This window comes from Ixodes scapularis, unplaced genomic scaffold, assembly GCF_016920785.2.
Source record: "Ixodes scapularis isolate PalLabHiFi unplaced genomic scaffold, ASM1692078v2 PGA_scaffold8__174_contigs__length_109621045, whole genome shotgun sequence".
In the NCBI taxonomy this organism is placed as follows: Eukaryota; Metazoa; Arthropoda; class Arachnida; order Ixodida; family Ixodidae; genus Ixodes; species Ixodes scapularis.
Genome location: NW_024609883.1, coordinates 101,714,049 through 101,728,879, shown reverse-complemented (window position 1 = coordinate 101,728,879; position 14,831 = coordinate 101,714,049). Strand labels below are relative to the sequence as shown.

Here is a 14,831-nt window from a genome sequence, read left to right as displayed (position 1 = left end):
CTACAGATAAAATGATTAAACACCATGCTAGCAAATACGACATGGCAGGCAGCAATGCCACTGGTCACTTCCGGAACCAGTATTCCTGTAGACACAGACTCGACGATGGTTGTGGAAAAAGGTTTTCTTTTGTTTTAAGTTTTATTTCGAAGAGCATTCACACACTGAAATGTAAAAAGGAAAAAAAAAAGCTACACTCAACAGTCGAAACACTCAACCACTGCACTAACCCACTCACAAGAAAAAAAAAAAAAAAAAAAAGAAGCTCGGAAGCGACCTAAAAAAATTAAGCTGTCTGCAATTCTCCACAGACCACCCGCATCTAAAAAAAAGAGTCCAGCAGAAGCTCCGAAAACTTCTTTGTGCCCGTCTAGGGACGGTCCAAGAGCGCGTCGTGACAAAAGACCCTCTTCTCCCGGTTTCTCGCACCCGAAAAAGACGGGGGCAGACATCCCGACGCGGAAACTCCGACCCGTGCCCGCTTATTGCTACGTCCTCGGTGGCTGCTGCAGAAGTGGGAGGGCCGGAAAGGCAGTAGTAAGACGACGACCCCGTTCGCCGACGTCCGCTCGCAATTTGTTTCCTATGCTCGGCCCTCGTCCCCTGCTGCCAGCCTTCCCACGGAAGACCCAAACGTCGCGTCCGTTACGCGTTCCGTCGCGGCGCCTGGAATGCGCCCTGTTCCACCCGTGCGTCAAAAAAGTGGCCCGAAGTGGCAACAAACGACTCCGCGAAAGCCCGGTGGTTTTTGTGACGCCGTCGGCTGGAAGTAGAGGCACCACTTTCTATGATGCGGTAAACACCGGGTGGAGACGCATTCCAGGCAGCACAGTTCCAAAGCGTTGAGACGACGCGCCCGCCGCTCCGGCCCGCGACGAACCTCGCGGGCGACGCGAGTGAGACTAGGAGCACGGCGAACTGACGGCTCGAGGCGACTGGAAGAATCGACGGACTAGATGGGCAACGTCCGACATCGCGCCGCCGCCGTCGAGTCTCTCTGGTACGACGGATCGGACGCCGCGGTCGATGTGGCTGTTGCAGCGGCCTCAGTCCCAACTCTCGTCCGAGTCGGGGTAATCCATGAGCTCTTCGTCGTCCAGTTCTTCGTCCTCGTCTTCGAACGAGTCGTACTCCTGCAGCTCCGCCCGGTGCCGGAGGTAGTTGTTCCGCCGGTTCAGAGCGGCCGCGGCCGCGTTGCTGTTGTTGATGCTGTTGCGCTGCTGGCGGGCCTGCATGCGCGCTATCTCCTCCGGGCCACGCTCCTTGCGGAACTCGTACACCAGCGGGAAGATGTGCTCGATGGCCTGCTGGACGTTGCCCACGCTGGGCGCTGCGCCAGAGACGACGGGAACGAGAAGGCGTTGGTGCGTGCAATTTGTGACTATGGTCCGTTGCCAGTTAGGAAAAGCGGGACATGCCCCCATCGCGAGGCGCTCGACTCGTTCCACTTTAGCAGAGCAAATGCTGGAGAGGGGGAACTGCCCATTGTGGCAAGCAGAGCACTTCGCTGGGAAGGCTCGTCCCGCTTTTCCCTGCAACATACTATAGACGTCAGACACACAAACAAAGTAACCTTCTGCCTTGACCGGTCACCAGTGCAATCTCGGCAGCAGCAGCGCGGGAACTTTGGCATCAGCTTGCAATACACGCGACGTCCCCGCATTTCTGGCATCATCGTTCGCCACGAGCTACCGGCCAATGGGCTGCCACAATTGAAAGGCTATGCAATAAGTTAACTTGCAACGTTTCTCGTAATTCTGTTCCCAGAAGAGCACACTGTTATCACACCAATTTCCTTTTGCTGACGTAATTTTTCAGATATTCACTCCCTTCGAGCTACTGATTAGAAATAATCTCGACCAGCGCAGGAAAAGAAATAGCGACCCCCTACGAAAGATGCACTATTGAACTGCAGCGATGTGATTGGCCTAAGCCCTTTTGGAGCAGCCAAAAGTGTTTTGGAGCAGCATAAGTGGCTTTTGGAGCAGCCAGAACAGTGGTTTGGAGCAGCATAAGTGGTCTTTGGAGCAACCAAAAGAGTGTTTTAAAGCAGCATAAGTGGCTTTTGGAGCAGCCAAAACAGTGCTTTAGAGCAACAAAAGCGTTTTTTTAAAACAGATATTCTTCGAAAAAAAGAAAAAAAAGTTGTTTTAAGTGCTGGACAAAGGAAGGGCACTTTGTTTGCCGCAATAAACAAATTATGGTCGAGTTAGACCACCTGGGAGTCTTTCCACATGTAACTGAAACGCCAATGACGACATATTTTGCAATGCTTCAGTTTAATGATGCATAGATATGTACCCGCTAGAGATAAATAAAAACCAAACTGCACATATAAAATTTATTTGAAAATGACCAGCTCAGTAGTAAATATCGCACCATTAAGATTACTAGGTATATGACATAATAAATAGAAGCAGCCCCCAAATCATTAAACACGTAACTACTGTAGTGCAATGCGAAATCGAAAACACAAGACAAAGGTGCATTATGACTAGCGGGTACTCTTCTTTTTGCTTTTCTAAACTTTCTGCAAGGCTGCTGCAAGCTTCGCTTTGCCTTCGACTAGTAATGAATGTCCACTTTCAATGTCCCCAAAGAGACATTGAGATGTCCTACAAGTGTACAGTGAGGTAGGCGTTGCTGAGCAATTCCGAAAAATTGCTTGCCACCATTTTACTGGTTCCAGACGTGCCAGATTTTCGTCAAAAGTAAGCAAATGCAAACGTAAAAAAATGGATTGCCAGCGATCGGCTGGTGCCCCTGTCGTGCAATCATGTTCAGATGCACGTGAGGGAAACTTTGGCAGGCTTGCAGTTGCACGTGCTTCGTTGCACGAGCGGAGACAACGGCTAATCAATCGAAACCGAAACCACACCACTCCGCTCCGTTTCCAACTGGTTCCCAAAAGTGTATGCAAAATGTAACGGTCCAGCATACGACAAAAACAGTCCAGCGGTACTTGCTTGCCAGGCCGGCAAGAGAGGTACAAGCTAAACACACAGAAAAAAGAACCTGAGCATAACGATGCAAGACACCGCGAGCCAGGTTTGAAACGTTCTTAGAGCGCTTTGTGCAATGACTGAACGCGAGACAAACAAGCGCGCTGTGCGGGTTCAGCGTGCAGGCATTGCCTTCTTTGCTTTACCTCACTTCTCTTCAACATTCTTTTGCGGCAGATTTTTCACGTACCAGGGTCTCTATTGAAAGAAAGCCCATTGAGAGAAACCTAGGTAGTGAATACTTCGACACAGAAGTCTTTGAGTTAAAGAGAGATTTTTGTAGTAGCGTATGATTTAAACAAGAAGAAGAATGTTGATGAACATGCGGCGGTCCTTACGTTTCAGTTTAGAAAGCACTATATTGGCAGCGATGTGGGGACGGCAACACCCAACGTCGCGCAACCACGGTGACTGGTAGGCAGGGACCAAATCTGGTTTTCCCACGGCCGTTGCTTTAAGGGGGGACACTACCCAGAAAAAACAATTTCTGCAAAAAAAAGTTGATTTTGAAAAATGTCATATTTACATCCACCAACATCTAGAGAATAATCCCAGAAAGTTTCATTAGTTTGCACTGCATAGTTAATTTTCTATAAATTATTTTCGGTCCTCCGACGCTAAAGAAAAGGTAGAGGTTGGAGCACTTTGAACGCATTTTTCTCCATTCCACTTTTTGGCATAAATTTCACTTTAGGAAAACTATCGTTTTGTTATTACGCAACCTGGATTCATTTTTATGAGTTTTTCTGGGGTGAAATTTTAAGGGGAAGATAACTATGAGCTTGTATTTCTTATTTTTGTCATTTTTCATGCTCAAGAACTAAAAGTTTGGACAAAGGATGGAAATCTAAAAAACTGTATTTGTGTTTATGTGGCTTTTTTGTCATGAAAGATGGTATAACATAGAAATATAGCTCCATAGTTATCTGCTCTGAACTGTCCTAATGCAATGTAACACATGAAAACAACAAATTTATAAGTAATTTCAAAACGATAGTTTTCCTAAGCAGACACGCCCACTTTTGTCTTTGAACGTTCGCAATTTTTTTCGTACTTCACCCAGGTTAACAAAAATTGGCAGAAATGTTCTCAACATCAACAGAAACAAGCAGTGTAAATATAATTTAAATCCGACAAGTGGTTCAAAAATTTACTGTTTTGGGTAGTGTCCCCCCTTAAGGAGCGAGTGCTTCAGCTCACAAAGTGACTCCTACCGCGCGAAAACGTGGCTTCGTTTCACAGCATAACGGTATGGCTGGTACTCGGCACGCTAGCGCCGGAGCGTCCGCACACGCCCGCGTCTATCGTTGAAACTTTTTTTAAAAAGACGCGAGACGAGACTCACGAGACAACGAGAGTGCGAAACGCAAGACGGCGGGAAAACTATGCAAGACCGGAAGGAACATTGATGCAGGCTACTTTGTGCAGGGCGGCCGCTTGCACCCCATAACACACGCATGCTCAATTACGGTACTCAGTTTAGTTTCGGTTTTAAGAGACGACCAAAATTGGTTGTCTTTTGGCACAGATTACCCATATTTTGGCAAAATGCAGCAGGATGTAGCACGGCTAGCCCCTTGGCGCAGTTTGGCACAACAACATTACTGGAACTGGTGCCGCTATTGCATCTGGCCCCTTAATTGGCCTGTTGCATTTTCTGGACAAAATGAAATAGGTCCTCACCTGTGACTGTGATGCTGCCTGTTGAGAATATCTTCAGGGTAGCTTTCAGATCTTTGATCTTGTATGTGACTCCGGGGTGGAGCTCGGGCTCGTAACTGAGTCATCAAAAACACCGGGGATGGCTCAGTGAGGCGGGAACAGGACAAAAAAAAAAAAAAAAAGCAGATTGAAGCAAATAAAAAGGACAAGGGACAGGTTCATTAAAAGCTGCAATTAACACCCAGTTTCTTCTCTTTTTTTTTTTATTATTTTGATTTATTCCAGAAACAACAAACAGTAACAAGCTGCAATAAATTTGTCTCGAAAAACATAAATCGGGGTCCCGGGCGTTCCAAGATCGTTCTAGAGCATATTCACAGTGTTTACTGGAGTTTAGTCTGGGCGACAATTTTAAGAGATTTTAGCTGTCACTTGCACTATTTCCAAACTGTTCAAAATCTAATGGGAACACTAATAAAATGGAGAAGAAAACCAACATTCCAACTACGGCGTGCATTCGTAAAGACACCACGGCGATGCAGAGCGGTGCAACAAGGTAAGTGCCAAACCGCCACGGGCAACCAGCTCCACCTTATTGTAAAACCGAGGCACCGAAAGGCAGGTTTTAGGCAAAATTTGTACCGTAGAAAAGTTCGGTCATAAGCCTTCAATGCGAATAATATGGCTGTGGCGACAGACACACGCTGCGGCAATAGACGCCAATATGACGACCGTCGGTACTAAAGCTGGCAGCACTGGAAACCACCACTGAAACGTCGCTCAGCGATACAGGGTTTGAGTCCGCCGCCAGACACTCGTTCGCACGGGTGACGTTAGGTCTCGGGCAACAAGGACACGGTGCAACGTTTCCACCAAATACTTTACTAGGAAATAGATCTTGCTCCACGAAAATCCAACGGCACAGTTGGAACGGTTGGACGCGCGCAGCCTCGCGGCTTTCCCTTTAGAATCAAGAGGGATGGCCGCCGCTGTCTATCGTTCTGGGCGCCCGTCGACACAACGGAGACGGCCGTCTCCCTCAGCGATGCGCGTGCATCAGAGCGCTCGTACCGCTAGCCCTGGCGTTCCCACCTTGTTGGCGACTACAGTAAAGTGTCCGAGCCCAGATCCGACAGAGAGGGGGGGAGGGAGACATGCCCACCTGGCCAGGCCCCGGTTGTGCTGGGAGAAGGGAATGAGCTTGATGGCAAAGGGCATGGTGCAGGTGCCCAGCACGTTCACCACCCGGTAGTTCATGAACTTGACCCGAAAGCCCAGCTTCTGCAGGATGCGGGCGTACCGCCGGGCAGCCATCTTGGCCGTCTCCTCACTGCAGGAGAAGGAATGACATTGTGAGACGTCGAGAGCGTCCGATCGCTTTTGGATGTGCCCAAAGACGTTTAGGAGCACCCAACAGATTGGGCCGGCAGTGAAGCATCAGCCCGGTCTTTTCGTATCCAACCTCTCTTTTCCCTCCGCCAAATGAGATAAGGCAAGTTAAGGATTACAAACTGAAATCCCTAGCAGCAAAATCTTGAACTACACACTATATCACGTTTCACCTTATGAGAAGTGCAGCGGACACTACGTGCCATCCAAGCCCCATTCGTCGCTGTTCGCCTTTTAAAGGAATACTCAACGAAACTTGAAATATACCCGTCATGTTCAGAAATAGGCTGAATATGATCCACAATATCCGTATATGACAATTGCACATTTGTATTTTGAGCCTGATGGCTGTATTTTTCATCATAAATGGCCCACCCTGGCAAGCGCTCGGAGAGCAGCCAGCGAGAGAGCACGTGACATCCGGCGCAATCGTGACATAGATTGTCTCGGGACAAACAAGGCTGCGGTGAGGCTGACGTCAACAGGATGTCCTAGGTGTTCCAGCGGCCAAAGCACGCCAGCGATCGGGCTACTGCAACTAACCCCAAATCTGCTTTTGAGTGACGGGTTAATATTCTATGATCTTGTAGAGGGACAATAGCAACGTCTGGAACACACAAGAGAGTCCCAGTCAGAGGGGAGTTCCTCCCCCTCCTCTTCTCTCGTGGTGGGCGGAGGCGAGACAGGCATTGTCACCACCTGTCAAGGTTCCTACACGGGCATTACAAATGAGAGTTTAGCAACATCCTCCAGGTGCTCCTTGCCAATTGTTTAATTCGTTGTAAAATTTCTTTCCGCGTCTTTTTTATTGAGAGATCGGTGTTCCTCACGTAATACTGCTCCCTTGAACACGAATAGAATAAGAAATAAGCACCAAAATTCCGTTGTAGTATTCCTTTAACGGTTGCATGACACCCGCATAGCCATGGATTGGCCCCCATGGCTCGTAGCATCCGCTGCAGTCCGTCGCAAGGTCAAACAGTTTAAGAAAAAAAGCATACAGCTGGTTACTGCACGGCTACTCAAACGAAGTAAGTTGAAAATGTAGGTTCCCAATACGGTACCCAATGTGAGGGCATAGTGCCACATTATTTCCTGAATTAACCAAACGTATTCTTGAAAACAAAAACGGCAACGTGAAAAGTCTACCATCGGGGATCTCAATCTCATTTGAGCCTCAAGGCCAGATAACCTAAACCTTGACGAGTCGAGGGCCAACCCAGGTCGGAAAAGGGGGGGGTGAAAGATTTCGTAAAGAAGGAACCTCGTGCTCCCCGCTTTTTGTAAACTCATAGTTCTGGCAGTGGCATCTTTAACTTTGATTTGTTTATAAGTTTACTTTGGGCCCTTACTTGTTGTGACAGCAAAAGTTAGAATGGCGCCGCCTCGCCAACGTGCTGGTGCTTTTTTTAATAGAACAAGCGAGCAATCCCACTGCTGTTCCTGTTGCTCAATTCACTCAAAAATTAAACTTAGCATGTCTCGAAAAAAAAAAAAAAAATTATATTTTATGAGTTTTTGCTTTTCTGCCGATTTTAGTAGCACCAATCTTAGAAAGTACCTGTATTTTAATGGTGACACTTTCTGAAGGTGAGAATAGTAGAGCAATTGTATAGGTCAGTGGTTCTCAAATGGCAGTCTGCAGATCCTTTGGGGTCTGCGAAGGCATTCTAGGGGTCTGCAAAGCACTGCCTCGTCAGTCAAGCCCAGCAATAAAAGTTCTTTTTTTCAGATTGAGAAAGAACATTCTAGTTTTCGAGCGAGCTTTCTTATGTGTATGTCAGTGAGAGACGTCTACTTCACACCAGCCCTTAGTTACATCCACTTATTAAATCATTATGATTAACCTACATCTTTTCCTTCCCCTCACCACAAGCGGGCTCCTCTATCATCTCTGCCAATCGACAAGGGGTCCGCAAAACATCGATGGTTGAGAACCACTGGTATAGGTGATTAACATAGCAAAAAAAGCTGGAAAGCAAAAATTACACCGAACATGAAGCAAATTAAAACTACAAGAGCAGAGCTATGTTTCGAGCAGAAATGAATCCATGACACGAGATGATTATGGCGTATGTCATTTCTAGCTCCAGACATGGGAACAGGGGCTTGCAGCAGGTTGCCTGTGGGCCGCATCCCAGCGAGTGGCAGGCCGCATGTTTGAGACTCATCCACATCGTCACTCCCATGTTTGCATGGAAACAACTGCCTCAATGCCCACCTGGTGGCGCCAGTGCAGGTGACCTTGCCTGAAGACCACATGCTGGCTGTCGTGTATGGCGCCCTTATCTTCATTGTCAGCATCTGCGGAGAGCACCAATCGAGTCTTCAATGACAACACGCACCAATCCCTCCCCAAAGGAGGCCATCCCAGCAAATCAAGACACAGGCCCCCAACATCTCAGTTAGACTTGAATTTTGTAGTAAGGTGTAGAATTCGCCGACAGCACCTCATGCAGTACATATTGAAAGAGTGAAAATATGTTTTAATCGCATTGTTCGTAATGATTATTTTGATAGAGGATGCACCTTCGACTATGAATACATACTGAATGAACTCTCATTACAAAGCTTGTCAAAAAAGATTGCGTGTGACATTTGGTTATGGCACAAAGTTGGTCATGGCCACTTCACGATTCTGATTTTGTGTTGTCATTGCAGTTTCAAGCGCCGGCTCGTGCGTTCAAAGACTCGTGTATATTTTACCCACATATTTATCCTGAACCATCACCATTGGTAAGAATGCAGATTTGCTTCAACAACCCGACACCCTATCAGGGTGTCTAGCAAATTATTATTGTGAAATTCCCCAACTTTTGCAGGCTTTCCCTGACAATTTCAGGCGAAATTCCCCGACCACTGTAGAGGTGGTTAAATATATAAGACCATTACAACACAAGGCAGTGAGCATTGAGCACTGTGAGGATCATTTTGCACGGGCTTAATCGAACTTGCATATTCCGAAATATTCGGGTTCGTCCAGTCCGGATTAAGCTAGCACCTCCTTGCCGCTGACATCGTCAGTGAAGAGGCCACTTCCGGAAACAATGAAAACACACAGTCAACCACACGTTCAGAACCGAATGGCAGCATGGCTGCCAGATGCACACTTTCAGATACTTTTGGCTTAAGGCTTGGATTGGGGTCTGCGGCTTTCCTATTTGTTACTAAGTATGGTAGCTCTAACTGGATCTAGCCTAGTGTCGTGCCCTCAATCCAATCCAATCCAAGGCTTGGACTGGATTTGTCAGCTGTTTCCTTTGCATCGGGTAGTACACTCTACACCGGGTGTATGGAGCCCGCACTCCGCTCAAAGCAGAATTTATTGTCCATTTTTCTGCCTCCAAGTTTCAAGCCTTTGCTCAGGGCACTCAATGGCGTTTCCGGCTCATTTTTCCTGATAGGGCTCGCCTTTTGACAATATCCCTGAGAATTCCCCAATTTTTCCCGGTAATTAAAATTTCCCTGATAATTTCCAGTTTTCCTGGTCACTAGACACCCTGCCTATGTTGATGTATTTTCAGAGTATTGTATTTTCAAAAAGAACTTGTATATCTGCTCATTCTAGTGCTTGCGTATAACTGTCTGGGTGTAGTTTTCTTTGTATGTGCCACCATACTGTGCTGGGACAGAGACAAATAAAGATTATTATTATTATAAAGAACCAATACTTCGAAAAACAGAAGGAGGCAGTCCCACTTTTAGCCACAAAAGAAAATGAACCAAAATGATAAGCCACGCTTGACCCAAGATACGAACGAGCACTGACCCAGAGGTTGGAGATAACTGCAATAAAACTTGGGGACGGAGGGCAAAGGTGCATGCAATTCCTTGATCCATATTTATGCACGCTGTCTAGACCGAATGCATACATTTCATATCCCACACTGAATAAATCGAGCCCATAGTGGATGTTGGGGGTGCCCTGTGGGCCACAAAACACTAACCCCAAAGTTAACAATGTACTATCATGGACAATGTGAGCTGAGACAGCACTTTATACTCCTTTAATGTATCTGGCAATTTTTTTTTTTTTTTTTTTTTTTTTAGAGTTTAGAGGTTCTATGCTTCGGGCTATTTGACAAATCGAGAGATAGCGGGGTTTTTCTTTTGGCCAATATTGTATCCAAAACTAATCGAATAGACGATGTGGAGTTCCCTTTTTGTCGGCCTGGCACCTCGTAGCATGTTGCAACTTATTCCTATACATCACACGGCCGTCGAGACTTGTCCTGAGACAATAACTCGGAAACCTGTCGCCAGGACAACAGGTGACAACGCCAAAAGAAATGCAAGCACGCCTCGCGACAAACTCGAGCGCAGCAAAGTCGAATAATCAAGGGTAGTCGTCCGAGAATCGCTGTTTGCCTCTCACGAGCCGTGTCGTCGGCTAGACCGTGCCTTTTATGGCGAGACCACAGTCAGCAAAACAGGCGCCGCTCGACGAGACTAAACATCAAGTTACATTTCTACAAACAGGAACTTGTCTACGAAAATTCATACCGACGCAAGCCACGACTTGCGAACAAAATGGGAGATCCCCCCATAAACGGCGCTTCAAGAGGACGCTGTTTGAACGTCTAGGAAACACCACACTGCCGCAAAAGGTGATAAGTGCCACTTTGACTGGCACCCGAGCGAGGTGGCGGTGTGGTCGAAATGTTCTGACACGACCCTGCCGGTGCTGCAATTCGCTTCTTATGCCGAAGGACAGGAGAAACCTGATCACAAGACTCCCACTGTGTTGAACTTTGATCCAATGATTACCATTCTCATGCTCAAGATTACCCAAGATTACCATTCTCACCTTGGGCGATACAGGCAAGATTTGTACATAGCCCATAAGGAGCTCCAAGAAGTTCTTGCAAAATGTGCATGTTAGAAAAAAAAAGAGAAAAGGGATGCTTTTTGCATTTGAGCTGAGTAGGTTTTGATAAATCAGCAACAAAGAGGCAAAGCCGTGCATCACTGAGATGCTGATTGCATTGTTAAAATATTAGACATGTGGGTAACATAACTGCTTTGATTCAGGCGACCTCATTGATGCAAGAACATGTTTCTGCGCTGCTTTTTTTTCATTTATTTGTTCGTCCGGCGCTCATTAAAGGGCTATGGGCTAACGGCAGAACTGGAGGACAGAAAGGAATGTGTGTATCTTTTACTGACGTCAAGTTTCCAGCTACTACAGTCTGTTGCAACATAAGATCAGCAGTGGATGCTCCGCCCCCCAGCCCGGAAGGGTAAGGAGCAGATGCTGGAGGCTGAGCACCTACTGCTGATCTTACGTTGCAACCGAGTAAGCACTTTTTAGGTAATTGAATGGTGTGACATATGCATCATTACTTGGAGAAAGATTTGCTTGATTCAAATACTGGTAACAGACAATACCAATGCAGTGTTTCAGTGATTTCCCGTCCCCCTTAAACATGCAGTGGCAACAGGGAAACTGTAATCTACATATAGTACAGCTTGCAGACATGTCTATGCTATTTTAAAATAATACAAACAATGGCACGCATAACAAAGTTATTATACAAATAAGACCGTCATCCAGTCGGAACACATTAGCTGCGTTAGACTTCCTCCTGCACCGGTGCAGAAAAGTGTAGGGCGGTGCACTTCCGGTCTTATCTCAATACACATACCGGAAGTAGACTGCCCTACACTTTTCTGCACCGGTGCAGGAGGTGAAAGTAAATCGAATGCAGCCATTATGTTTCACCAATTGTTGTCCACAATTATAAGAAATAATGGTAGTACATACTATCACTGAAGCCACCCAAAAGTCTAGAAATGTTTTTTTTTTTTTTTATTTTACTCACGATTGGCAGCCTCTCAAACAGTCTCCATTGTGAATTAAAGGTGTAGAAGGATGTTATTCTCAGTCAGATTCACTGTAAATGTAGTGAGATTATTGGCATGCTCTTTAATCCCAGTGAATAGTATGAGTCCCTGACCATTAAGAGCTCTGGAGGCGTACCGTGTTATCCGATTACGACCCAAGCGGTGCACGAAACTGCCATCCGGAGTTTCCACAATTATGACTGGGACGTTTCTTTTCCTTGGATAACTGCCAGTGCCTCGTTAGCGCGAGACTAAAATGAGCCAAACTCACTACTATTTCGAGTGCTGACTGACATTATTGCGTGTCAGTACACGGACCTGCCTGGACAGTACTGGCGAGACGACCACCAAAAGTTTAACGAAAGTCAAGGGCTAAATCAAACTATATTAAAGCTATGATTATAATGCAATTGATGAAAAGGTGCATTAATTGCTGCATTTGGTCTTCTGTTTCTCCTTTGTCCCCTTCTTCAAGTTCTATTATTGTCATTGTTAACTTTCCTCTTCTCCAAGGTTTATTATTGTCATTGTTGTAGCGTTTGGTAGGAAGGGGGGATGGTTCGGTCACCTAGCCTGTGCCTTTCAATCCCGACAGCTAACTTCTACCAAATGCACAAACCTTCAACAACACCGATGCGACTAAATGTGAAATCATGTACCCGTGTGACGTAGCAAGAAACAAAAACAAAAAACTCTCACATCTGCAAGAGTAAAAAAAAGAAAATATGTATATGACAAGACACGAGCGAGATTTGCCCCGTTTCCACTGGAGTCAGTGGCTTTCAAAAACGAAAAACATTAACACCCCCCCTCCCCCCTAAAAATAAAACTGCGGCTGTTCCAGAGACTCCCACCACCACTATTACGCAACCTGAGGAGATACCCGATTCCTGTGCACCTCCCTGCTCTTTTTGTTTTATTCCTTGCCCCTGCTTCCCGAGTGGCTACGAGTTCGACACATTCCGAACTGCTAACACCTTCAAAACGCCGACAAAAAGATACACACTAAACGCTTCCGGAAATCACCACCGCGAAGCTACTTTTATTTTTTATTTTTTTCTTTCTTCAATAAAGGAGGCAAAATGATGGAGCTTTATTTCAAACGAAGATGACGACATTGCTCGCTCTATATTTAGAGACAAAGAGAGGCGGATTTCTCGAAACAAACGTAAAAGTAGCCAAATTCATTGAACGGTTCGGAAACATTGCGCCGTAACGTCGTCTTCATTTTTTTTTTTTTTTTTTCATTTTATTTTGAAGACGTAGTTCACCTTAACACAACACCTGATTCCTCCTCCCCCTCCCTTTTTAAAAGAATGCCTCATTTTTCTCTCTCACCCCCTCATTTTGTGTCGTCCCACTGAGCGCCGTTCTTCTTCGCGATCACGACGGCCGGGTGACAACATCGCTGGCTAACAAAGGGAGTTGTCGCTGGGTGTGGGGCGGCGGTAGGGAGGGAGGGCCAACCAATAAACGCACGATGAAAACTAAAGAAACAAATAAAGACGGGCTATTAAAACGAAATGAACATCCGTTCCACAGCGCCGTGATGGAACCTAATTCATTCTTCCGCAATTCCGCTTCAACGGGTAGGTCTCCGACCTCGAAGAAACAACCAACATGCGATTCAGTTTTTTAGTTTTTTTTTTTTTTTTTTCTCTCTCATTTAGATGGATCAAAATTCATGCTTTCTTTAGTTCGTTGATCGAGGGAAAAATAACCAAAAGTGGGCAGACGAAAAACTTACCCCGTTTTCTCGGCGGTACTCAACGTTGGTGGCCGTCAATGCGATCTGTCGAAGGTTCAGGTGGCACCGAACACTGAAACTACACACCACGTTGTTTATCACAATGTCTATCACCGGTGCCGAGTCGGCGGCCGAATCGTCGCCGGTCGAGTCCGCGGGTACCTCGGCCACCGATTCTGTAGTCATTTTGTCCGACGTCGGACACTGTGGCTGCTCGGAGCAGGCGTTTTCGGCGGCGGCGGCAGTCGGCGCCGGTTTCACGACGTCCTTCGCGAACTGGTGGTAGGCGAAGTTGCTGTTCCCCTGACTCAACGTGGCCATCGTTCAAAAGGCTATCCCCCGACCACGACGAGCCAAAGAGGACACCTTTGACGACTGCACTGGCTCGGATGCCGCCGCTGTTGCTGCTGTCGGTATCGTTTGGAAGCTAGGCCTAAAGTTAGGCCTAGCCCCAACGCGGAAGGACGGTGGCCCAAGCTTTTCGGGGTTGCGCTCGATCTTCGGCTCTTCGACACTGAAAAACATGCGGGTTCGCGAGCGAGGCTTAGCACCTGTCCCGGTGTCCCGAAGGATGGTGGAACTCGGTTCGAGAAAAACACGAAAACTGAGAAAGACACGGAGACACTATCACAAAAAGAAGCACCTCGAAATTCGCACTTCGCGTCTGCTAGCGGGCTCTGCTTGAGGCCGATTCTGATTGGGTATTTAAAAGACGCTCTTTAACCCCCTTTCGGACAAATGCTGCACTACTCTCAATCTTTTTTGCTCGTAAAATGTATGCTTTTTGGATAGAGAACCAACTTTATGTATGAGCGAAAAGGCTACGTTCAAAGAGATGGGAAACATGTGTAGCCGCTCAATCAATGACAAAGTTTAAAAATAAAAACATTTAATTTTTTAAGTAGAAACTCTAATCAATCTTCCCTCAAGTGGAGTTTCAATTCTCCTTGAAATCGAAACCCAGAACTTGCAGCGCTTGGTATGGTTTATTTATTTATTTTTTTTTTATTTGGACTTGTCAATAATGACGCTATTTTTGTACAACATACAATTACATATAAGAAAGCTGCATCGTTATTTGGATTAACTAGGAAAAAAACTATTCAGTCACTGTATACAGAAGCATAGCATGTTATTCGGCGTCTAAATTTTCGGCAGTTGCGTTCACAAATCACTACTCAATAAGG

At 46.3% G+C, this 14,831-nt stretch overlaps 1 protein-coding gene across 1 annotated transcript; it reads right to left on the bottom strand.

Annotated features, from left to right (window-relative positions):
• Positions 1–109: 109 nt before the first annotated feature.
• On the bottom strand, positions 110–14,365 carry LOC8028757 (TATA box-binding protein-like 1). Its single transcript, XM_029967006.4, has 5 exons — positions 13,645–14,365; positions 8,275–8,357; positions 5,827–5,994; positions 4,686–4,780; positions 110–1,330 (listed from the first exon to the last, which is right to left on the bottom strand). The coding sequence occupies exons 1-5, from the start codon at positions 13,963–13,965 to the stop codon at positions 1,047–1,049; spliced, it is 951 nt and encodes a 316-aa protein (XP_029822866.1). The 5' UTR covers positions 13,966–14,365; the 3' UTR covers positions 110–1,046.
• Positions 14,366–14,831: the final 466 nt, after the last annotated feature.

What these genes read in the sequence shown, in the direction of transcription:
- LOC8028757 (XM_029967006.4), bottom strand. Translation starts at nt 13,965, where the DNA reads ATGGCCACGTTGAGTCAGGGGAACAGCAACTTCGCCTACCACCAGTTC. An exon ending in ACCTGCACTGGCGCCACCAG is followed by an intron (nt 5,995 to 8,274) that starts GTGGGCATTGAG and finishes CTTCTCCTGCAG; the next exon opens with TGAGGAGACGGCCAAGATGG. An exon ending in CACAACCGGGGCCTGGCCAG is followed by an intron (nt 4,781 to 5,826) that starts GTGGGCATGTCT and finishes TTGATGACTCAG; the next exon opens with TTACGAGCCCGAGCTCCACC.